This window comes from Myxocyprinus asiaticus, chromosome 22 (genome assembly GCF_019703515.2).
Source record: "Myxocyprinus asiaticus isolate MX2 ecotype Aquarium Trade chromosome 22, UBuf_Myxa_2, whole genome shotgun sequence".
Lineage (NCBI taxonomy): Eukaryota > Metazoa > Chordata > Actinopteri > Cypriniformes > Catostomidae > Myxocyprinus > Myxocyprinus asiaticus.
The window spans coordinates 16,768,161-16,795,424 of record NC_059365.1 but is presented as its reverse complement, the minus strand read 5'-3'; the positions used below and the strand labels follow the sequence as shown (position 1 = coordinate 16,795,424).

The following is a 27,264-nucleotide window of genomic DNA, read 5'->3' as shown; positions in this document are numbered from 1 at the left end:
AAAGGGATATTAGACAGTTAAGTTTAACTGAGCTAATTATTCTGATGTAGAGTCACCTCTCTTAACTGTGAATTCCACATTATAGGGGCAGAGGTAGAGCTTTGTATAGCATATTGAGATGGGATTAATTTGCTATGGTATAAACAATTAATATTGTGACTTTAAAGTGTTTGAGAGTAATCAGACACATTATAATTATGACTTCAAGTGCATTATGTTTGTGCTGGCCAGTGTTGGTTGTAATGCGTTACAAAGTAACACATTCCTGTATTCTAATTCAATTTTGTGATAACGCAGTAATGTAATGCATTAAATTTTAAATGTATGTAATCTGATTTCAATTACTGACATGAATAACATTATGTCAATTGGATCACACATTTATTGCTAAGGCAAATATATGATTAAGTAGAATGCATTTTAAAATCAATTAAATTCCTACGTGAGAACTTGTATTTGCATTGCTGTGTCAGCTAATGAGCATGCGCTCTAACGAACTACCGTAGAGGATAATTCATCGAGGCACCGGCAGATGAGCGAGCATTAGATGGAGTGTGGTTGTTTCTTCAATTGGAAATACAGACATTACTTTGATTTCATTGAACATAAAAACTAAAATCTTACTGTTAAATGCAAACTGTGCATTCCAAATTCCAAATAACTTTCTAACTCAATTAACTTTGGGGGAAAACCAGCTATTAAGTACCGTAACAGAAAGCATTCTACCGCAAAACTACAGAACAAAAGAGACAAAAAGATAAGAGAAGCGAAGAGAAGAGAAGAGCAGAGAAGAGAAGAGAAGAGACGAGACAAGAGATGAGACAAGAGACGAGACAAGATGAGAAGAGACAAAAATAGATAAAATGAGACAAGATGAAAAGTGAAGAGAAGAGAAGAGAAGAGAAGAGAAGAGAAGAGAAGAGAAGAGAAGAGGCAAAATGCGACAAAAAGAGACGAAATATAAGAGACGACAGATAAGACAAGATATGAGACAAGATGAGAAGAGACAAAAAGAGATAAAATGAGACAATATGAAAAGAGAAGATATGAGACAAGAAGAGAAGAGAGAAAAAAACGATGAGAAGAAAATAAACTAAATGAGAATAGAAGTGACAAGACAAGACAAGGCAAGAAGAGACAAAATGAGACGAGAAGTGAAGAGAAGAGAAGAAAAGAGAAAGAGAAGAGAAAAAAGAGAAGAGAACTCTGTGTGAAGAAAAACGCATTCTCCCTTTCCCTTTCACTCATGTTCTCTTTTTTCCCTTTTGATGCAGGTAGGTATGCATGACTTACAACATGGCTTGTCTTCCATCCTCTCAGTCACCTCCACAGAGACACAGGATGGATTCAATCTCCCACTGCCCTTCGTTCTCAAGAACAGAGCCAGAGAGGTGCAAAGGAGCAAAATGCATAATATTTTTCCTCTGGCAATACAAAAACAAATGCTTTCAATGTGATGTATCGTCCTCAAAGATTGGACCAAAGGCATGAGGAACCAAAGTAGACCAGTCATCTCCTCACTAACATAACTCCAGAAGAGGAGAGGAAGTTAAAGTGTTGAAATATGAGTAAATGTGTGAAGAGGTGACAGAGTGAAGGAGTGAGACATCAAAACAGTACAGTATGTGCCATCGATGAGACGGGGAAGCGCAAGCTACAGAGCATGTGATTAAGTTATAACATTTTGTCAGTGTAAAGGTCAATTACTGAGTTTACAACCAATCGAGAAAGAAGAGAAAAGACATGGAGAGAGTGCATTTGAAATTGAATTGAACTGAGTGAGAAAGTCAGGGAGGATATGAATGAGAAAATAGGAAATGGTATTTTTTAGGGATGGTTCACCAAAAAAAAAACAACAAAAAAAAAGAATTCTGTTATCACTTATACACACTCACATTGTTCCAAAAATGTGTGACAAAAATGTGTCTTCTAATGCAGATAATTTTTTTAAACTGAAAATTATATCATTTGCCTATCATTCAAAATGTCTGTTATTCTACATCTATATCTGCATGCTCCTACTGCACTCTAAACAAAAACTTTACCACTACACATCTTGCACATATATGATTTTTTTTTTTTTTTCATGTCTCATCTTGCATTGGACACCAGGTGAGCCAGGAAAGACACTGGCCCTTGAACATCCTTTCAAAAAATACACTTTTGTGCCAATATAAACACCAATTCACACCATCTGACTCAATCTCGCCTGCTCTACATCACAAAGAATCTCTATGAAAGAACAATTATAGCCTACATATGTACATCAGACCTCACTCATTCATGAATTACATGTGTCAGCCGATGATGATCTGTTCCTGTAAATGAGTGACAGGGAATGACAGCATAAAAAAGAGCAGATTGGATCAAATACATCTAGTTTTTCACACATCTGTGTCAACAAAAAGGCTTCAGAAGCGTTGATGTTGTGCTCTGGGGTTAAACGGGCTGTGTGTCGCCCACCTGTGCAGCCTGGTGCCTGGGTGAGCATGAGTGCAGTACATCCAGCATCCAGCAGGGGAGGCTGGTGTCTGAATAACAGAGTTCAGGGAAGAGAGAGAGAGAGAGAGAGAGAGAGAGAGAGAGAGAGAGAGAGAGAGAGAGAGAGCTCGGAGAAGATGTCAAACAGAGAAGGAAACCAAAGATGGGTAAATATGTATATATTGGGATATATGGATATAGGGATATATATTGCTCTAAATTTCCAGTCTGTCTGATGGGTTTGGTGGAGGGTGAGTGTTTTAAAGACTCAGATGAGCAGGGTGGCCTGTCTACCTCTGAGACTTGTAGGCTGTCTTCTCTCCTCCTTTCTCCTCTCTGCAAGCCTCCCAGCTTGCCCTGCATGTATGCATGGCATAAAGCTGATTAAGACACCATAAATGGCCTTGGAGTCTGTACAAATACACACATATGACAAAACACACACACCTTGTTTGCATTTGTAAGCACATCCTCCTAATCAGATTAGTTGTGAAGGTGTGCATATGCTTTATGCAATATACATATATATATATATATATATATATATATATATATATATATATATATATATATATATATATATATATATATGCCTATTGCAGCCTTATGCTAAAATGTTTTAGATAGCCAATTTATTTTTTAAATACCCCATAATGACAAAGCAAAAAACAGATTTTTGATTATTTTTCAAATTTATTAAAAAGAAAATAAAAACTGAGATATCACATTGACATAAGTATTTAGACCCTTAACTCAGTACTTAGTTGAAGCACCTTTGGCAGCAATTACAGCCTCAAGACTTTTTGGGTATGATGTGACAAGCTTTGCATGCCTGGATTTGTGAATTTTCTGCTCTGTCAGGTTGGATGGGGACCGTCGGTGGACAGCCATTTTCAGGTCTCTCCAGAGATGTTTGATTGGGTTCAAGTCCGGGCTCTGGCTGAGCCAATCAAGGACATTCACAGAATTGTCCCCAAGCCACCCTTGCTTTGTCTTGGCTGTGTGCTTAGGGTCATTGTCCTGTTGGAAGATGAACCTTCGGCCCAGTCTGAAGTCCTGAGCGCTCTGGACCAGGTTTTCATTAAGGATATCTCTGTATTTTGCTGCATTCAGCTTTTCTTCAACCCTGACCAGTCCCCTAGTCACTTCCACTGAAAAACACCCCCACAGCATGATGCTACCACCACCACGCTTCACGGCTGGGATGGTATTGTGCAGGTGATGAACGGTGCCTGGTTTCCTCCAGACATGATGCTTGGAATTGAGGCCAGACAGTTCAATCTTCATTTCATCAGAGCAGAGAAACTTGTTTATCACAGTCTGAGAGTCATTTAGGTGTTTTTTTTTGTTTTTGTTTTTGCTTTCAAGCACTGAGGAGAGGCTTCCGTCTGGCCACTCTGCCATACAGCCCAGATAAGTGGAGTGTTGCAGTGATGGTTGTACTTCTGCAAGGTTCTCCCATCTCCACACATAATCTCTGGAGCTCAAACATAGTGACAATCGGGTTCTTGGTCACCTCTCTTTCCAAGGCCCTTCTCCACCAATTGCTCAGTTTGGCCGGGCGGCCAGCTCTAGGAAGTGTCCTGGTTGTCCCAAACTTCTTCCATTTAACAATTATGGAGGCCATTGTGTTCTTGGGAACCTTCAGTGCAGCTGAAATTTGTTGAAGCCTTCCCCAGATCTGTGCCTTAACACAATCCTGTCTCTGAGCTCTGCAAGCAGTTCCTTTGACCTCATGGCTTAATTTTTGCTCTGATATGCATTTTCAGCTATAATACCTTATATAGACAAGTGGGTGCCTTTCCAAATCATGTACAATCAATTGAATTTGCCACAGGTGGACTCCAATCAAAGTGTAGAAACATCTCAAAGATGATCCAGAGAAACAGGATGCACCTGAGCTAAATTTCAAGTGTTATACTTATGTCAATGTGATATTTAAGTTTTTTCCTTTGTCATTATGGGGTATGGAGTGTACTGTAGATTGATGTAAAAAAAGGGTCTGAATACTTTCTGAATGCACTGTATAAGGATGTTTAACAGCACATGGTTATGTGCATTTTTAACAAAGTCTGTGCAAGCGAGTTTATTCTTGTAAAGCGTGGCTTGATTCTCCATGGACAGCTTCTATCAATGTAAGCCGTCTGTGATACCACAGAGCAAGCAGCTGTATTTCCACTCTGGACCTTGTAAATGAAAAATCATCACCTATTGTAACAATCATAGAATTTATTTCTTGCACTAATAAGATGCTAATGAGAGCCCTAGGTGGCAGGGTTAATAGAATCCATATTTTCAATTAAAATCTCCCTCTCTTTCTATTCCTGATGGAGGGTGCAACAGTGTCCTCATCACCACAAACAGGCCCCAGCTACGTTAAGTAAACAAACCCTATTAAGTCTCCCCATCTCTATACCTCTATATCATCACTCTTACAAGTGAGTTTTATGTGATCAAATGAGCTATCATCAGGCATATGTCTCAGCAACAGACCCAAGGCCCATTAAACTAGTTCACACCAGGAAGAAAGAGGGAGAGTGCAAGGGAGAAAGACAGTACTTAATCCTCTCCTTGAGATTCTGTCTTTAATTCTAGATTTTAGTCTCTACAGAGCAGAGTTAGCCTTGATTGGATGCTTTGTGTGTGGGAAGTGCTTTGTGTGTGTTTTGCTGAGGTCAGTTGTGAATGTGTGTCGCTGGCCTGTAAATTCTGCCCTTCCCACTATCACATACGTGGGCAATGTTATCAGTTTCATTTCATGATGTGGGCTTAGAAGTTCCTTAGGGGTCCTGATCAGCAGGGCTCGTGGATTATGGCACAGGCCGATGGGCTAGTACCCCAGGACCTTTGACTGCCAGGGGGCTTTGCAGCCCGAGACTGTCAAAGAGAGCTGAACACCAAGGCCCTCACACATACATTACAAGCTGATTATTAGGATATCTGGGTACTGCTGTAGTCGCCTAATATTAGCCTACCAAAACATGCATTTCCTATTTGTTCTTAAGCCAAAACAACATTGACATCCATGGGTCTTGGATGACCATGATTGGGCACTCCTGATCAGAGGCAATGGAGTTCATACTAGGTTAATTTAGAATGTACTATCTACCATCAAGTTTGCTATTATTATCTTTACACCCTTTATTTTTCTCTTTCACACTATTCTTCACCTCCCCGCCTAGTGAGACCTGTTTATACTGATCTCTAGGGAAACAGATCACATATGGTGCAGAAACTAAAGGATGTCAACGTGACGTGATATTTCGTACACGTGCATGCTTGTGCATGTGAAACTAGAAAGAAAAAGAAAAAGAAAAGAAAAAAAAACAAAGGAAAACATTTAAATACAAGTGGGTGTTTTAGATATTATTCTTAATTTTGTTTCTTTCTTTGCTTTTGTGGGCATGTGTGCACATTCAAACAAAAGATAAACCACAGAAAGAAAGAAGAACATTTGAAAATAAATACTTAAATGGGTAATAAATGTATATAAAAATATACAGTATGTTGTGTTTTGGAAGCTGGTACCCAGCAAGGGATCCTGGTATACCGGTGTCCCCACCAGGCTTCTTAACTATCCTAACCAGAAAAATCTCCTTGGTCAACCAGCTTCAGAAAGAAAGCTACAGAAAGACCAGGTTGAGCAGCCTTACCAGTTAACTCAAACTTGTGAACACCACCAAATAGTTCACCAGCTACACCAGCACTAACAAGTATAAACCAGCCTGGATCAGCATGGAAATTCAGTCTGGTCTAAAATGGCCTTTTCTGCAGGGTAGCCTGGTCAGGTATATGACAGATGAGAATAAACATGTTAATACTACACACACCCCTATAAATAAACACATGTGACAGGGATTATGACTGATGAAACATCACATCTTAACTGTCATCATGGGAACTTGTGATCATTTAAGACTAAATATTTCCAATTACAAAGCATCACACAAAAACAATATTCCACAATGCTTTCTATCCACCACACACTCCCAATCTCACAAACCATTTCACTCTTGGCTGTTAACAGCCACATACAATCATCTAAGATGCCAGTTTCAGTACGACAGCTGTAAACAAAGTGCCCCAGGCTCAGCCACCCTGAATGTGGTCAGCCTTTAACCTAAAAATCATTAAAATGCAGTCAAACATTAAACAGAAACATGAATACCAGCAAATTCCCTGGAGTCATGATAGCCCCCAACGAAACATTCCTCAATTACTCAACAACAATCCCACAACAAAGCGCTCACTTTTTTTCTTTGACAAAATGCAAATTTGATCAAATTTGACAATTTAGGCAGTGTTTTCTGGGAGGTAAATTAGGCTAAACTGCAGGCTTGTAAATATTGAAACATTTACATGCATGAATAAAATAATGAGGGGGAGGATGCGAATCAACCGGAGAGACATTCATTTGCTGCTGTCACTCATCAAACCGCTGTGATCCCACATCAATCTAAAGTGCCAAGTGTCATTACTGAGACTTACAAACCAACATTTAGGCAATCTTATAGATATTACACAGACGTTAGCGGCTGAAGGCATAAATACATGGAATTTGAACCTTCGGATGAACAGACACACCATTATCTGTGATTTCTTGATTGTTGTAGGAAAGAAAGCGAGAACGATTGACATTCTTTGATGTTCTGTAGGTCTACAGTGAGCTTTGAAGTAGTTTCCTTTTGAAAGTTATAATCTTGGTGACTCCTGTGACATTTCACAGTTCAGTAGCCCTCTACCTTTTCTCTTACACACACACACACACACACACACACACACACACACACACACACACACACACGCACATGTTGGTGTGGCTTTCCTTATGAGGACTCTCCATAGACATAATGATTTTTATACTGTATGAATTATAGATTATATCCCCTAACCCTACCCCTTAACCTAACCCTCAAAAAAAACAAAAACATAGTTTAGTACGTTTTTTAAGCGATTTGAATCATGGGGACACTAGAAATGTCCTCATAAACCACATTTATAGCATAATACCTTTGTAATTACCAGTTTGTAACCTAAAAAAATTTCCTCATAAAACAACCAAACCCCCCCCCCCCCCCACACACACTCTGTTCTGCAGTGCTCAAGCTCTTACCAGTCTCTTGAGAGAGAGTCTTAGCTCTGCTGCTGGTGTTGGCTGAGTGATGCATTGCTCCAAGCGCAAAAGTCTTCCCCTCTCTTCCCTTCGTGTCTCCTCCTCTCCTCTCCACACCACTCTTCTCCAAACCGTCGGACGCGATACCTAGATGGTCTCTCTCCAGCAGGCAGCAGAATCAAGGGGGCATCAACACCCAAAGACGAGGATCACTTCTGCCCTCTCTGTCTCCAAATGACCTCTCTCGTACAACTTCACACACACGCGCATATGGAACACAACACTTTCCCCTTCTCACACCGTTCTAGTCCACAAACCGGCAGGATGAGCAAAGGTCTTAAGGTACAAGAGAAAAGGAGGGATGGGAGAATGAACGCTGAAGGAAGGAAATGGAAGAAAAGAATGTTCTCATTAGCCTCTCGGCAAGCGCGGAGAGAAGAATGCAAAGGGCTGCTACATCTGCACATGACTGTAGCTCCGCACAGACACTGAGCTCAGAGAATTATACAGCATCAATGCGGAGTACGAGAGAGAGAGAGAGAGAGAGAGAGAGAGAGGTGGGGGAAAGGAGGGGTGAGAGAACAAGAGTGCGGGGGAGCATGGAGGAGAAGAGCTCGGGTGAGGGAGATGGAGAGAAAGTGAGCAAGAGAGAGAGAGAGAGAGAGAGAGAGAGAGAGAGAAGGGGTTGATACAGAAAAGGAAATGGGAAGAGAGAAAGGAAGACGGCCAAATCAACGGAATGTGACAAAGCATGTTCATCAAAGAGAGAGGACGAGACAGATTGCGCATGTTCCGCCGTCTAGCCAGGATGAGAATGTGTCAAGCCATGTTACCCAAAGTACAGTCCATATCTGTACTTTAAGGGGCACAGACAGACACATTTCCACTTCTTCACATGCACAGGAGTCTCCCTTTGGAGAGGAGGGGTTTCAGCATCAAAGACACTGACAAGCTGCCACAACAGACTGCACTAAAATGCACCGGTGTGCGGCTAAAAATACATAACCTTGTACTGCCACACTTTCACGCAAACAACACAGGAAATGTGAATATTAGATTGGGGATCCGGCAGCCACACGAGGTCTAGAGCACCGGAACATGATCCAATACTAAGCCCGAGTGCTGTAATACACAACCTGTGTATGAGGTGCTTTCTGCACCTCACACACACACCTTTGACAGAACACACACTCGAAAGTACCATTCAGTAAAAGCCAAAGCCATGGCTTTGTAATGATATTCTTTATTTGCATTGGTTGTCAGCACAAACAACAACATGTAATTAATAAATAATGAAAAGTGCTTTTGGGAAAATCTGTAATTTTACATTATGGTAATAACATGCCATTTAGCTTAGAAAGAAAACTAAAAAATGTTTTAAAGTTAACATGAAATGGCATTTGCAAACCATTTTACTTTCTTAATGTGACATATTTAAAGGTAAAACAGAATATTCAGTAAGTCAAAAATTTAGGGTGAGACTTTGCAGTCATTTGTGAAGGACTACTCCCCTCTTGAAACACCACTGGAACCCCTTTTGAGGAGGGTTTTTGACCAGGACATGAAGATTGAAGGTCAAGTTTACATAAGGGCATTTTGACGAATCCCAATGCTTACATTTCTTTTTAAAATCTATTGGTATTTGCTATTATTTTCATGAACTGGCAAAGTTTTAGAAAAGCCACCCGAATAACCACACAAAATCTAGTTTTAACATGCACAATCAGCGCTGAATTTCGCTGTGACTAGGAGGAGGGTTTGGCTGGGCCGTGAGGACACACGGCCGGTGAGAACCAGGTGATCAGCGGGAGAGCGAGATAAAGGGGAGCTGGAGACGCCAGTTCGAGAGAGAGAGAGAGAGAGAGACGCACATGGCCGCACTGCATGTGTATCTGTGTTTGTCTTATGTTTTATGTTGTTTTAAGTTCATTTATATCATTAAACATTTATGTTGACTGTTCAGCCAGTTCCCACCTCCTCCTTGCCCATCCTTGAACAATTACATTCATTAAAGTAAGCCATTGTCATTAACTGTTGTGCAAACATGCCTTCATTCTACGTAAATTAGGCTCATTATAGATTACACTTCATTCTAAAAACTTTTATTCAAAAGAGATTTTTGTGAACATTTTCTGTTATGTCAGAAGAAATTCATCAAACAATTATCAAATGATGGAGAAGAGTATTATAACCTGGCATACTGTATATCCAGATGCATAGTGAAGTCGAACACACTTTCTGAAACACTTAATTGGAGTGATGCTATAAAGTACCGCGAGAGTGTCAGATAGAGGGGGACTTCTGGATCCTCCACTGTTATACAGTAGTGCTTAGAATTGGCCCGCAAAACCAGAACTGTGGCATGCAATTTACGTTCAGCACAGATTTTGTGGGCGCATTTGCACTGTTGCCTGATCTGCATAATAACTTTAGTGTATCGGGTGCTAAACCAACATAGACAGCGCATGCAAATAAATAATGCTTTCACTGGGTGAAATTCACTCCCAATGTCTAAATAGCTATTTGACAATTGGTTAACATAATTTTCCCACCAAGGTGACGTCAGGCAAGTTATTTCATTTTGATAAAAGATTCCAAAGAAAAACTTTTTTTTTTCTTTCCCTTGGGAATAATGCTGAATTGTGCACAATAAGACCAGGAACATGTAATAAGAAAGTAAATAAGGTCCATTTTGATTTCATGTTGACTCAAAGCTTAGATTTTAGACAACAGATAAGAGTATACATTGGCATATGGTAACAGATTAAAGTGAATATTGTGAAGCCTTCAATTCTGTGGATTCAGACATTGAGAGAGGAGCTAGGCCATAATGCTTCCTGCTCTGTCCAACAGAGGGCAGGGTAACAGATCAGCTAAGCTTACCACCTGATGTCACCCTGCCCAGCTAGAACGCATCACAGTTCCAATCTCATCTGCTTTCTGTCCCTGAATTACCCACACACACATATTCACACACAAGTGGTTATATTTGCAACGCCTCTATATTTAGAGCTGTTTGACCCTTCCAGATTGGACAAAGAGCCACTTTACTCAAATGACTCTCTCTACCACCCTCCTTGGGCTCACAGTACCGTTGGGAGGGACATGATCTTGCCAGTACATATAATAAGCAATCTGGCCACACACAAACACCCACCCACCCATACAGACAGGAGAGTTCTAATGAAGAGAGCAGTTTTGGAAGGCCTCACTGCTAGAAGAGCAGACAGCTGCTTGCCCGTATCAGACTCCCTTCACATAGTGTTAGTAATTACCAAGGATTTATCATATAGTGTTTTATCAGTGTCCCCTCTTAATTAGTATTATTGCAATCAATGTTAAGTGTTATGAAGGATGGATCCAGTAACAAATTACCAGTGGAAATGCCTTAAAACTGGCCACAGAATAAATAGACTCAATGTCAAACTGTCATATTTCCAAAAGAAACCACCAAAAAAGAAGATTTTCAGTCTGCAGTAACTTCTCCTGACCTCAGTAGAATAGCACCTGTCTTCCCTGAGCTGTGATGCAGTGCAGTGACTGGTGTGCAGAGAAGCAGATATGGACAGTATTTGCGTCCAGTCCGGGGCTGTCTATAATCAATACAGACAGAGCCTTCCTGCAGTATTAAAGGAACTTATTCAGTCTAAAGTCTTCCGACCCACTGAGCTGACAAAGAGCACAGAACTTACACCTCTCAGCATAAATATACAGAGAGCATTCCACACTCAAACAAACACACACACACCCTCGGCCTGACGACTCCATCGACCGCCCCATCCATCATTTCCAACAGACGTGGTTGCACACGCTTACTCGCATACACACATGATTACAGCACACTTAACTTGTTTCTGAAAGTGCTTTGAGAAACATTACTGACCTGTGATTACACACATAACATACCTTATAATTATAGTCAGTAATGTCAGTGGCCTCCAATGTCAATTTCAGTCTGGCCTCTGTCCCTAAAAGGGCCCCTTTTAATGAGCTTTAGTGTGCTGGTTAATCTTTGGAAAGAAAACATTGGTTGTATTACTATCTTTGTCATATCTTATGAACACAGGGTCGTGTGGGGTGGGATGGTGTGGTGTAGTGGCTCAGGGTTGGTGGCCAGAAGGTTGCTGGACCCATTCCCACAAGAGATCATCACCATGAACTTTCACCACTGTGGCCTTGAGCGAGGTTCTCAGCCCTATAATAAGTCTTGACGTTCGACATTCTATGACAACACTGCCCCCATGTCGGGGGAATTCACAAAGAATTAATTGCGGCTGTTGAATTTTTTATTTATGTGCATTTGCTTTATTTTGTTTTAGCACCCAATTCAATAAAAGAATGCAAAGGTGGTCATAAAACCTGTGCTGAATGCAATCTGCACAGCGCAGTTCCCAATCTTGCGGGTTGGATCTGAATGCTAGGTTGTGAAGAATGCAGCAGACTACCGTGATCTGGCATACTTTACTGGGACTGTAGATAGGAGCATCAGACATGGGGTAATGGTGGACCTGAGTAACAGCGGACCTCTCTAGAGGGGGGCCCACAGACAAAACTAATATTATCATGAAAACATTACACAGTATATAGTAATAACATGCTATTGGTAGGAATAAAATGTCGCAAAACTCAAGTTTTTCATCCGTTTTCAATTTTTAACACTTGAAACATGCTTAATGCAAGAAAAAAATGTTTTTGGTGAGGAAATAAAATGAAATTATTATTACATTATTATCTAATGCATCATTATATTGAATTGTGAGAACAGTAATCTGACCCTTGCTAAATAAAGTGAGGTGTACGACTCATCTGTTAAAGGAAACATCATATCTGTGAACTTCAAAAATCTTTTACCTCAGTGGAAAGTTTTTATCATTACACAAGACAGTTAACACTTATAGGGAACTGTTAAGAGGGGTGAGAATGAAACACCCGAACACTTTAAACATCATGTGCTCATATGTGTTTGTCGCGGCTCTGATACGCAGGACCATTTAAATGACACTGTGTTGCACACAAGATGCATGTAACAACAAAACAAACTGTGATTTATTTACATGCAAGCAGGCGATTCTCTGTGCTGTCATGGCTTCAGAAATGAATCAGCCAAACAGGGACATTTATCGGCAGATGCAGATCATTTAAAAATACCAAATACTGGCCGATTTATTGGCCTCTGCAATATATCTGTCGACCACTACAAAGGAGGCATGTTTTTTGTGATGAAAAGTGACAATGACTTGATTGTTATATGGCGCAACACTATTTCAGCACATTTAACGCCTGGTTAAAATGGATTGCAGGTGGTAATTGAATTCTTAACGAAAAAGTGGCATAACTGTTTAGTGATTTCGCCCTCTATGTACAGTATGCACAAGTCCATGTGCAGATATCAGGACACATGATTTAGTTAAATAGTTGATGGTGCATGTAAGTGGTTTAATAGTGTGTGTGAGAAATGCCATTCAAGTGACTAGTATCTATGGCTGCACAGGAAGAACAGGATAAGGTCAGACAATGAAGGGTGGACTGGATTTCACAATTCTGTGAGTTCCAATGACACTAAGTTTACATCACACCTATTCCTTTCCAAGCCACTATTTCACTGTTCTTTCATCTCTCCATTCATCTCCTTCTCTCTCTCTTTCCTCTGGTCAAGGGTGAGATGAAGAGAATTTGAACGAGCTAAAGGAGGTACGGGATGGGCAGTGAAGGGACCCGTAGGTTTTACACAGCCATTTGTCTTCCAGTGAAGGCTTAAGAAAAGACTAGTTAACCTTTCCTGGGAAGCGCCCAGGGAGCCTAGCACCAAAAAAACCTAGAAAAAGTATCAACCAAGAAAAATATCCTTGGGAAAATAGATGGCCAATGCTCCAAGACCCATGTACCTTGCAAAATGCTGCACTAGGCACTTCTGACATCTGGGTCACCTCTACAGAAAGATGGATTGTAGCTGTTGCCCTTAATGTAGATATGTATAGATTACAGAAACCTGCTTAGTGACTATTACTGCAAAAAAATAGGCATACTGGTATTATTAGTTCATTATTGGTTTAGAATACCAACAAATATACTTGAATGCAGAACAGTGTTTTTATAAAATGTTTTTATACCAGAGTTACCTTAAACTGGCTACATAATTTACACAAGCTTTGAATTGAACAGTCAAAGCAGGCAAATACCTTGTCACTCTTATAGCAGGTGCCTTATGGGTCATGTAGTCCTGACATGAGTCTCAACACTAGCACATAGGTCATCATTGAGAGGCTAGTCAGTATTGGACTAATCTCTAAGCGTTGGCTAGCCGTAGTCGTCACTCGCCAAACCTGCCCCCATGCCTGTCACTCAAGGCAGCATTCCCATGGCAACAGCAAAAGGCAGCCAATCATGTACAGTATACAGCAGCAAGGAGCTCTTCCTCAACAATTATGAGCATGACAAAGATAGAGTCAAAACAATATGTACAATATGTACAACACAGGCCATTTCCAATTGTAAGCCATTATTTTAGAGTGACATATAAATACAAAATCTCTTATAATCACACTTTCCAAATTCTATATACGTAGCTCTACAGCTCTATTTGCTTCCACATAACCAAGCACATCTACCTCCCCGGCAAATGATTCACTGACAAATAACTCAATTGACCCGTGACGTACAGATAAGACTGACTTAAAAGCATTGACAGACAGAGAGAAATTCCTCATTTGCCATTTGGGTTCACTAACTCAGAGCACACACGCAAGATAACTTGGCAAATGCAAACAGGTTATTGCTCACAGAGCCTTGAACAGGGGTATCAGACTTGATTTTAATATTTCAGCCATAGAGGGGCTCAGTCCTCGAATTTGCTATAAGACAGTGTGCGAATGTTTCTTGCTTTAAGCGCAAGAGGTAGAAGGTTCTAAACTAATTTGACTGGCAATTATTTTCTGTTTGCAAGTAAATGCATATCAGTCAATTCTAATTTGACTGGCAATAAAAAAAAATTTAAAAAAAATTATCTGTTTGCAAATAGATGCATATTAGTACCAATAAGGTTACGGATGATGAAAAGAGAAGTGGAGCGCATGTCTGAGAGCTGTGTGTGGGGTGTCTACCCTCATTCTGTGGCCATGTCCACACTAATAAGTTTTTATTTAAAAACACATTGATCTTGATATGTTTACACTGATCAGAAACTATTGATGGTTCCAAGGTCTAGACTGAAGTCGAGGGGCGACTGTGCTTTTGCTATAGCTGGCCCAAAACTGTGGAACAGTTTACCTGTGTCCCTCAGAACACTTTCGATAGAAGCTATATTTAAATCTAAACTAAAAACCTACCTTTTTTATCAGGCTTATAATACATTTTAGAGCCTATCATGGGCAGTGTAAGCTTAAACATGTGCTTGTGATGTCCCTTTTTCTTGCATCGCAGTTGTACAACATAGTTTTTGAGACGTCTGTGATGTATGTTTTGTGATGTCCTTTCATAGTTGTTGTAAAGCACAGTGGTCAACTATTGTTGTTTTTATTGTGCTTTATAAATAAATTGATTGATTGACTGACACCTCTTATACACACTAGAATGGCATTTTCCTCCCCCGAAAACGCTCTCCATAACCACATATTTTGAAAAACCAATGACAATAGGAAAGAGCATTGAAACTTTCAAACCCAATACGTTTTAAAACAGATTAGTGTGGATGCTGTCTGTGAAAATCGAATGTCGTGTGCATGGGTATTTGCTGCTACCAAATTCTAGGCTTTGGTCAATTGAGAGCCATCATTGAAAACATAATAAATAAGGTAATTGATTGTGTATGGCCTCAAATAAGGTAGATGATGCCTTGCAAATAAAGACACATATTAATGGCTGGCCTTCCGTGACATTAGAGGAGGCAGAATTATGAGTCAGTAGTTGCGGATCCTTCAGCACAAGCAGGGGGCTAGATGATATGAAACCAGAGATGGAGCTTCTATGCAATGCAATGGTTTTACATATTTTAGGACATGTCCAAAGAACATAGCATTACCACTGTACTTTATCACATCCAAAAAAACAAAAAAACAAAACATAGTACCACCATGGTAAATGTCCATATAACCTCTGTGTAACCATAGTACAAATCCAAAAAAGCATGGTAATATCATGATACTGTACATGTCCATAAACATGGCATTACCATGGTACTTTACCATATGCACAAAAAAAAAAAAGAAAAGAAAAAAAAAAGCACTCAGTAGCTTTTTTCTTATTGTGAAGCCACAGTTGTTCAGCACATGGACATACAGTATATCAATACAATTGAAAATGAAATACAGAAGGACAAATGTCATTTATAAGGAACACACACACACACCTTCATGAAAAGACAAAGACAATGTCAAAGTCAACTCTTTTGGATAAAGAAATGTCGACTGAGTGAAAGAACACACATCCTCTATTGCTCTTTCATCAACCCGTATCCCTCGTCTCCTTAACACTGATCTTAAGTAACATTAATTTTACACACAAACCCACACACACACACACGCACACACACACACACACACACACACACACACACACACACACATAAGCAAATAGCATTTCAGCAGCCTGTCACACAAGTCCTTCCAGTAGGTGATTAATCACCTCATGCTAATGAGTTATTTACTAATTAGGGACTGACGTGAGAGGAGATGAGGAGAACAGGACTGCAACGGTGACATGGGTGGCTGAAGCACTAAGTGTAGACTCAACCTAACTCTTCACCTGTGATTAAGAGATGAAAGTGTGTGTGTGTTTAAATATACTTAAAGGTGCAGTATGTAAGATTCAGAAACCCTTGTTATTAATGACACCTGTGGCCATTAAGTGAACTGCAGCCAGCTACCTGTTGCTCGTGCTCGTGCTCGTGCTCGTGCACACACTACATAGGGATGCGAGCGAGGAGGATCGGCCAAAACAACGACGTAACATACGAAGAGACTGAACGTGATACAATGGCATCATGCTGACAGATGAGGTAGCATAGTTAAAATTACACAGTTATGATTGTTTTACAACAAACTTTGAGACTAAACTTACACTGCTTATCAGCTAACATAGCATACTGATACACACATACAGCTACATACTACCGAACTATACCAGACAGTTTACTGTTGCACTGCACTGTTATGTTGCACTATTTTAGGTTTTGTATGTCATATGTTGTACTACGATCAAGAAACCAGCATACTTGCTTAAATTTACCCTGTATAGCTGACTTTTAGTATAAAGAGAAGATCGTTGAAATTATTTGAAAGTTACGAAGCAAGGTAGCTTGCAATTCGTCAGCGTTAGTTGGCAAGATCAAGTTAGCTAAAATTACACAGATCAATCCTTATGGCACTATATTTCACATGCAGTTATGTAAGCTTAACTGTCCAATAAGAAGAACGCTAATTCAGGGTCAGTTTTGATCCCCAAAAGCGAACAAAGGTCCCTCCAGGAATCAAATGCCCTGCCGATGTTCACTCTAGTTTTCACTCAACCACAGTCACATTCCCGCTTAGCCAGATGGGATTCAGTAGATAAATGTTTTTTTGGTTTTTTTTGGCTTACTCTGAGTTTGTGTAGGAGTCGGTGTTGTGCTGAATTCCATCTCTAAGATAACGTTACCTAGTGTTGCACACTGTCTGTTGTCGCTGTTGAATAGCGGAAGAGAAGCTATTACTGAGGCAAGGCTCTCAGGAGTGTGCATAAACGTCACATCCTTTGGATTTTCCCAGCAAAACCGACCCGCTCCATTCGCATAAAAATCAGTCTACAGGCTTTAATAGGCAACCTAGGAAGTCCGAGAAGGGCTAATTTTTTGACACAAATCCACACATTGGCAAAAAAAAAAGAAAAAAAAAGTGAATATTACATGAAAATTGTTACATACTGCACCTTTAAGAAACCCTTAATTTCACAACTTACCCACACTGTTGCATAGCATACTGACACATTAGCCAAAGAGGAAGTTCCATTGACATCCACATCTAACCCTCACTAAGAACTGAGATTTTACTTAAACAAAGACCCTGCCCTTGGAGCTATCACCAGGGAATGTCAGCCACATGCTAATGTCTCATTTGTCAGGCCCTTGAGATGTTAAGGGATAGCCTGCCCATTTTAGAAACACAGCCGTCAATCAAAGTTTGCCCCACCCTGAGGCAAGAGAGAGATCAGTCACAGGCTTTCAGCTACCTGACAGTGGAGCTCCCTTTCTTTCAATCAAAGCATTTAAGCAGAGAAGTCCTCTCATTCCTATGCCCACAATGGCCTTCTTCGTAAAGGTGCAAGGCAACAGGTCTGAATCAATCTCCAGCCTTCTATATATCCCACACACTCCACACAAAAGCGTTTTAAGTCACAGAGTGTGTGCGGTGACAAAAGTGGCTGCATTCATCTGCGAGGCCTTTCAGCTCCCGCTTTTTCAACTGGCATTCCTATAGAGGGGTTTGCATCTATCACAGGTCTTGTATAATGCTCAGTTTTGCCAATAGACAGAGAGATTGACCCCTGAATGTGGGTGTTTTTATCTAGTGGGTGTGAAAGCAAGGCACACACACGTGAAGCTTTCTTTAAAGCAGTTCATCTGGATGAAATGAGATGGTAGCGGTTGACTTGGTGAAAGATGAAGGTGTGAATTTTAATTATGACTGAAAAATAAAAAATAAATGAAGAAAATGCACATTTGAATAGTAAAAGATCTCCAGAACATTAACTTATGTTCTTAGCAGATACTGTATTTTCTTGCCATAGTGACTTATAAGAAAGTGCACAATTTCTGCAAGTAGCAATTACTGGGACATGTTGCTAAGAATATCTTTCATATATTAAGCTAATGTTTTAAAAGTCAAGGATAACATCAAGCAAATTATACAAGAATAATGCAAGAAGAGATTACAGGACATTTAGCAAAGGACATGTCATATGCTAAGCTACTGTTTTAAAAGTCAAAGAGAACATAAAGAAAAATATTCAATAACCCCACAATAATTGCAATTACATGAAAGTCATTTTATTGATGGTTATTGATAGCAAAAGTAGGTGCTTTCTTACCAAAACAGCTTTAAGAAAGTGCATAATTCATGTAAGTAGCAATTACAACGGTATTAAGCAAAGAACATATGTCATATGCTAACAGTTATGATAGGGTACACTTTAGTTGAGACACCACACTTCTATATTACACATCCCATACAGTGGGGGGCAGGGTGGAGCTTACCTGCCCATATACAGGTAAAAGGGGTGGTGTCAGATGTATCTTGTTCTGAGCATCAAGGAAGAGAAAGTGCGCATGGAGCGAGCATGCCAGCGTGCCAGTGTGATAGCCAGCCACCCTTTGAAGTTCTGACAAGTTTAGCAGTGGAGCACGCCAAGAGGACGTCTACCCGCACATCAAGTTATTGTTTTGTTTTTCTGGACTGTGTGTACTGTGTACAAACCCCCTTTCTAAACAATCGCCACAAGAGATTGTGCTGGCCCGGTGCCCCGAGGAAAACTCGGCCAACTGAAACGCAACAGAGCTGACCCAGTGTCCCGGAGCGAAGTAAGCTCACTGTCCCTCAGTGTCACACACACACACACTCAAAGAAAATACTTACAACTACGTTAATCACACACATTTAGTTACGAATGGGACTAGCGGTGGCATATGGACACTAGACAAACGATAGGCAGGTAGGTGGACCATAACTTTTACCTGTTTGAATTTACCGTGAGCCCCGGTTTGTAAAACTAACACATCAAGAAATGTATCCAATAATCCCACAATAATTGCAAATACATGAAAGTCATTTTATTGGCTGTTTTCATCAGCAAAAACAGAGAAAAGGCACAAAATTAGTCCTTAAATTAAGATCAGAATATGATGCAGGTCAGATTCTAATCCTCCATAAGAGCACCAAGATATTGGTGATATCTGGATGAGATATTTGGAACATGTGTGCTAACTGCTAAGCCACATCATATGCGCTTCAGTTTTTGTGTCCAGGTTCATATTTATGTGTCTCTGTGTGTCACTGTTAGACACTGAGAGCCTGTGGTGTGTCAGGTGAGTGATTTTGGCCGTATGTATGAGTCAGACATCAAAAGGTCCTGTGGGGCCCAAGGCCCGCAGGTGTCTGTCTCTGCCCATCACAGAGATCCTCTTTGGGCCTGAGGCATGGCGTGGGCCATGAAGTATGGTTGAACCTTGTGGAGAGGTGCCCCTCCAACTCTCCAGGGCTTGTAGACCCATCCCTGGGCACCTGGTACATGTCAACCCCTGCTCTCCTCCAGACCACACACCCACACATGCCGTGAGATACATATTGCTACAGATGTGTGTGTGAATTCTACTTATAGTCAGTGTATTACAGAGCTGTTGGAAATGTGGGTGTTTTTAAAGGTTGATAGGATTAGATCAGTTTGAGCACTGGAGTGCAGGGGCCCACCGGAGATCAGGTTACCATTAATAAAATAACCCAACAAATCTGATGTGCACTGATCTTTCACTGTAGTCATGTAAACACTGTTAACAGGCCCCCAGAAGGGTAGAGGACATGAGTAAAGCCCTTTCACGTGATTCATGACTATGTATTCCAATGCGTCATGCACAGGTCAAATGCAGAGGTGGGTAGAGTAGCTAAAAACTGCACTCAAGTAAAAATACAATTACTTTAAAAAAATAATTACTCAAGTAGAAGTAAAAGTACTAACATAAATAATTACGTAAGAGTTAAGATAGTATCCAATTAAAAGAGAACTCAAATAGAAACTCGTTACTTTCACAAATGATTTAATGCACAAATGAATAAACTCCCCTATATTCCATTACATAATACACATTTAACATGTATTACAGAATTCTTATTATTATTATTATTATTATTAATGGAAATTCACCATCATGTTGTTCCAAACCCGTATGAATTTCTTTCTTCCATGCAACACAATAAAGAGATATTATACAGAATGTTAGCCTTGGTCACCATTTACTTTCAGTTAACGTGTTTTTTCTCCATATTTTGAAAGTGAATGGTGACCGAGACTGTCAGTCTCTAACATTCTGTCTAATACCTTTTGTGTTCCACAGAATACAGAAGGTCACATGGGTCTGGAACAACATAAGGGTTGGGAAATGATGATAGAATATTAAATTATGGCTGAGCTATCACTTTAAAGGGATAGTTCACCCAAAAATTTTAATTCTCTCATAATTTACTCACCCTCATGCCATCCCAGATATGTATGACTTCCTTTCTTGTGAAGAACACAATTCAGATTTTTAGAAGAATATTTCAGCTCTGTAGGTCAGTACAATGCAAGTGAATGGGTGCCAAAATGTTGATGCTCCAAAAAGCACATAAAGGCACCATAAAATTAATCCATAAGACTCCAGTAGTTAAATCCATATCTTCAGAAGTTATATGATAGGTGTGGGTGAGAAACAGATAAATGTTTGTCATTTAATGTGAATCACCAAAAATACAAGAAGAAGAATGTGAAAGTGATCTGTTTCTCATCCACACATTCTCATATCACATCACTTCTGAAGATATTGATTTAACCACTGGAGTCTTATGGATTACTTTTATGCTGACTTATATATGTATTTTTTTTTTAGCTAAAAATGTTGGCACCCATTCACTTGCATTTTATGGACCAAAAGAGCTGAGAAATTCTTCTAAAAATCTTCATTTTTGTTCAGCAGATGAAAGAAAGTCATACATATCTGTGATGGCATGAGGGTGAGTAAATGATGAGATAACTTTCATTTTGGGGTGAACTATCCCTTTAAGGGCTCTTTTCAGATCTAGATGAATTTGTCAATAAGAAGAGAGGCTTGAAAACCTTTCTAGTAATTATTATGGTGAAAACATGAAAATCTCCCACAGGAACATTATATATAATGCTGAAATACAAACCAAATCAAGATCATGTTTTATTAATGCCTACTTTCGCTATTTCATAGCCTTTAAAGTCCTGCGTGGATTTATTTATTATTTACTTATTTCAGTGTAGTTACAGTTTTCAGTTTCGAAAGGATTTAGATCATTAGTTCTACCGCTTCCTAAATGCAGAGTATGCAGCCTGCATAGGGCACCAACACCGGTCGAGGAACACTCGCTGTCTAAAACTGCCACCTATTGACTATATAGTGCACTATTTCGGGTGTCCACCGGAGTGTCTGAATTCTGAGTGAGCCACTCGTTCCCTACTTTTGTTCACTCAATCTTACCCACAAACTCTATTTAGACGACGGTTAATTTCCCATAATCCACCGCGTGGAAGACGAACGAGCTGGAAATTTACTGCTTCCTTCACTTCCTTCCTTCCGTTTTATTTCATGCTGAATGTATAAAATTAATTTTTGACAAATCATTACTTGATTAAAATAACATCATGAAATATAGAGAGGCAAAATATACAGATACATTTTAAAATGTACTCTGTATTTATATTTATACAGAATTTTGCCATTAAGATGAAGAATTCTTTATTTACTAAATAATTCACTGAGGTGATATTATTTTAACTTAGGAGACTGCACACAGTGGAAATGGAAATGATGTGGATGATTTAAATATTCAGTTAAAACAATGTAGGTTGTGATAACTTTGGTGCTGTTTATGGTCGGATGAGGGCACTATGCGCCCAGAAACACTACCCAGCTTGCATCGGAGTTTAAAGATACTAAAGTATAACAAATAAATACAATAATGAACATTTGATAAAATGTGTTTACTCTTTATATTAACATTATATATATATATATATATATATATATATATTAAAAATGACAAACAGAATGAAGATTTATTGTATTAACATATTATTTTATAATAATAACAATTAAGGCCCAATATGTGCATGTGCTTGCATATGCTGGAGGAAAAAAAAGAAAGAAAAAAAAAACATTCATGCTCCTTTGCTGAAAGACATGTCAGATCCACTCACCAAAATGGTAGGTATACACAGAAGTGCTAACACACACAAAAACACAAAGTGAACGCTACAAAGCAGGTCTGCTCTGATAACTGCCCTCTGCAGTTTGTGTGTGTCATGGGTGTTGGAGTGTATCATATCTTTGCAAAGACAAGCCTATTACTGCCAGCATATTTACACCTATGTGTGAGCACAGCAGCATGTGTTAAATACAGAGTGATGAGTACTGTGTTGATCAATCAGAGGTGGGGTGATAATGAAATCTGGGTAACACTTTACAATGAGGTTCCATTTGTTAACATTAGTAAATGCATTATGAATAAACAATTAACAATATATTTGTTACAGCATTTATTAATCTTTGTTAATGTTAGTTAATAAAAATACAATTGTTCTTTGTTAGTTCATAGTGCATTAATTAATGTTAACTAATACAACTTTTGATTTTAAAAATTTATTAATATGTTGAAATTAACATTAACTAAGATTAATAAATGCTTAATAAGTATTGTTCATTGTTAGTTCATGTTAACTAATGTTGTTAACTAATGTTAACAAATGAAACCTTATTGTAAAGTGTTACAGAAATCTGAAGTATGAGCAAATCCACTAATCAGAAATGTCAGCTATCAGTGGCTCTTCATCAGAACACATGCACGTACGCATGCACACTCACACTCACACACACAGACACACACACACATTATCTAAAAAATAATAATAAACATAAAAAAATAGAGCTGTCGAAATTAACATGTTAACGCATGCACTTAATTTCAAAAGAATACTGTGTTAATATTTCTTAATCGCAATTAACACATTTACCAATTTTCACATTCAATTCTGACATTTTATTCAGCTCCATGTGAGGGCTGAACACTGGTTGGAATTGGGCGAAACCTTGTCCGGTGTCATAACACTGACACACACACCTCACACACACAACAGCAATTTTGTGTCAATGAACAAGTGATAGAGAAAGGACCTCTTGTAATTGTAACTGTAATTTTTTGTACAAAACAAACTCAGATGGGACTTGTGATAAGCCACATTGACACGACCCGCTGGAGCAAAGCATCAGCATTTCCTTGGCATCGCGTTCCAGACAATTCGGATGAAGTATCATTATATGGACAGTGCCAGCACTAAAAGCAAAACAAGACGCTTTCTGCAAGCGCTTTTCATGTGGAGTTTCAAGCGTTAAATAGTAAATTCTTCATGATTGCTGTTGCAATTTAGATAGCCACTATTAATATTGTGGAGGGTGAAGGTTTACGAGATTAAATGCCCATTGCAATAAAAATGCAAACTACAGGGACTAGATATTACATGATATGTTTACCTCCCACTTAGACTTTGGGAAAAGTTACATTTTGCTTGAATTGGTGCTATTTTAATGCATTCCTATCTTAATACTGTGAAATATTTGTTTGTAAAAAGTTAATATAACATTATTGTTACATACTGTTTTCTTTTCCTTTCTAAGAAGGAACTAAATGTATTTTGACAGGAAAATAACATATAGAGTCAAATTTTAGCACTTTCAAAATCTGAGATTAATCACAATTATATATTTTAATCGACTGACATCACTAATACAAATCTATCTGTCTGTCCGTCCGTCCGTCCGTCCGTATTCTTATATAAGTATATACACAAAGAAAACAAATATCATTTTAAATATGATTATATAAGAATAGATTCTGTAAAATTCAAACTTTTTTAAGTTTTTTAGTGGTCATTTTTAGTTTAAAGTGGTGAGATGGAGAGAGACAGAAATAATGGGATGAGTTTAAAGAGGGCTAATGGGATGAGTGCAATACAGCAGACAGACAAGAAGAAGTACAGAGTGTTCAGAGGAAAGGATAACAGAGGAATGAGGATCATAATCTGAACAGCATCTGGAGTGGTCTGTATGTTGTGGATAGACTCATAGCGGCTCACAGTGACACTCACTCATGGCACCTGTCCAGATCTCCACTTCACCCATACAAAGTCACACTTGCTCAAAATGCTTCCTTTTCCTGCTAAAAATTATACATTCAGCTGTTTAGGTCTGGCCTCAATAGGCTCCTAACACCATCTCCTCCATCCCGGTGAGGATGTAGATTGTGATTCCAGCACTGACGCACTGACCATCCATCCAGCAGTGCTGCTGGCACCAGCCCCAGGATTCTTCCCAGAACGGGGCAACACATTAACATAGGGATTGATTTTTCCCATGCCTCCTACATGCCTGCAAACATGGGTTAAAATCATTCATTAAATCTGCCTCTTTAGAAAACTGAATAGATTACATTGCTGATCTCAGCCAGATCAATAAACGTAAGCAATGGGCAGATTAATTGCTTGTGACAGGAAAAGGCAGGCCACTATGCTTGTGTAGACTGCAAGGAGGAGAGTAATACAGAGAGAGTGAGGTAGAAAGCTAGAGAGAGATTAGGGTACAGAGAGTGACTTTCTAAATCTTTAAAAAATACTTTTCCTTGGCTAGTGGTCTGTCGTACCCTGGGGGGTGCAACTATCAAACCATTTCATTACCTTTCTATGAAACAAAGATGAAGGTAGATGAAATGAGTGGACCAAAAAAAAAAAAAGGAGAAGAGAAGAGAAGAGAAGAGAAGAGAAGAGAAGAGAAGAGAGATAAATAAATATTTATATTTTCTGAAGCAAATGTGACTGGTGCTTGCTTGTGCAAAACAAGACACCAAAATTCTAGCAAGTTGTGGGTTGACAGGACATTGCTTTATGGTTGGTAAGTTCTGAACGGGTTTTAACATGTTGATATCCGGATATGCTAAGGTGTTCTGGGTGGTTTCTAGGGGGGTTGCTAAGTGGCTGCTTACTAGCCCAAGTCAAAGACCACTTCCAAATTTCAGTTCCTTAGACATGGATTGGGGTTCCTCATTCAGTGAAGGTCTATTGTTTTCTCAGGTGCCAAGTAAAAAGACATAAGCTTACAAAACTAATAGCATGTTTCTCCTAAACAAGCTGCACAACTGGTATTATTTATATCTTTAGCATAAAATGTGCAAAATTAAATTTAAAGGGATATTTCACCTAAAAATGAAAGTTCTGTCATCCTTCAATCACCCAATGTTGTTCCAAACATGTAAGGCTTTCTTACTTCCTTGCAGAACAAGTGGAGTGAAAAAGTGGAATCTAAGGGACTGACAGCTTCAGTCACCATTCACTTGCATTGCATCTTTTTACATACAATGAATGTGAATGGTGACTTATGCTGTCACTCTCTAACATTCTGCATAATGTCTCCTTTTGTGTTCCACTGAAGAAAGAAAGTCAGGGTTTGGAAAATCACGAGGGTGAGTAAATGATGACAGTGACGGGGGGCGAAACCTTTGCCCTGTGTCCGGGGTCATAACTATAATAACTAAACTATCCCTTTAAATACTTAGGGTTAAGGTTTGTTAATAGCGTAAACAATAACAATTTGTTAAAGTATAAAAAATAATAATAAAAGTTAGGTTTGTCTTAGCAAGCACCACTAGAAAAATTAATAAATATATAGGGCAATGACAAAAATGCACACATGCCACAGCAAAAAATGTTAATGCAAGGAAAATACAACTGGATTGGCAAAGAGACGAGAGAGCAGTAGAGAGTAACAGATTTAAAACTGTGCCATGCATGGTGTTCAGGGATCAGGATGCAGTAAAGAGGGTTTTAGAGAGAGAGAGAGAGAGAGCAGGGACGCAGATACTCACTGGCTGCCACTATTTGTGTTCTCTCTCTCTCTATCTCTCTCTCTCTCTCAATTCAATTCAAATTAGCTTTATTGGAATATACAATGTACAATGTTGCCAAAGGATTCATTAACCAAAAAAATAAATAAATAAAATAAAATACAAAATATGTATTACATACATAAAAAAGTTAAATAATAAAATATTATTATTATTATTATTATTATTAATAATAATAATAATAATAAGAAGAAGAAGAAGAAGAAGAAGAAGAAGAAGAAGAAGAAGAAAAATACAAGTGCACAAAATGTAAATAAAATTAACTACAGAGAACAACACAAGTAACAGTAAATTAAACTGACACTATCAGTATTGGGGTCACCCTCTCTCCCTCAGATCATGACATGAGAACACATACTCTGCTGCTAAATCTATATATTCAGCCTTCTCTCCTAGGACATATGAAATTTGCTCCACATTGCTCACTCTGCTGAATTCAGGCAGTAACTGTCCTATGACTTTAAAATATGTGTGTCTGATGTAGGGTTGCAACTAACGATTATTTTGATAATCGATTAATCTAAAGATTATTAGAACGATTATTTGACTATTCGCCGATTATTGCAACGATTAAACAATAACTAACCAATTATTCAGCAAGGTTGTATTAAACATGCTTACTAACGATAAAGAGGACAAAATCATCTTTTAAAAGTACCTCTAAATTACATTCACTGAATTAAAGGAAAAACAACTTTTTTATGAAGTTTAATTCAGTAAAGAAATTCACCACAAAAAAACTTATTATCAAGTGTTTTTGTCTTGTTTTCCATTTAAAATAGTTTAAAAATCCTTAAAACAAGATACATTTACATAAAAGATATTTAGACTTGCTTTAAGAGAATGTATCTTAAATATAAGTGTATTTTGTATATAAGTGTGTGTTTTTTTTTCTTCACTTGGTTATACTTCTGCGAGTGCAGTAAAGACAAAATACACTTATATTCAAATTCTATTCTCTAAAAGCAAGTCTGAACA

At 38.8% G+C, this 27,264-nt stretch overlaps 1 protein-coding gene across 2 annotated transcripts in view; it reads right to left on the bottom strand.

Annotated features, from left to right (window-relative positions):
- The window catches only part of tenm2a (teneurin transmembrane protein 2a), a 378,826-nt gene that overhangs the window by 225,469 nt on the left and 126,093 nt on the right, over positions 1 to 27,264 (bottom strand). Inside the window, exon 1 of one of the 2 annotated variants that reach the window (XM_051649777.1) lies at positions 7,595 to 8,063. The exons of the other annotated variant lie outside the window; for it this stretch is intronic. Within the exon in view, the coding sequence (XP_051505737.1) occupies positions 7,595 to 7,649 (55 nt within the window). The 5' untranslated portion in view covers positions 7,650 to 8,063. Of the gene's footprint in view, positions 1 to 7,594; positions 8,064 to 27,264 lie in introns of those variants that run through there. 2 annotated transcript variants of the gene reach the window in all.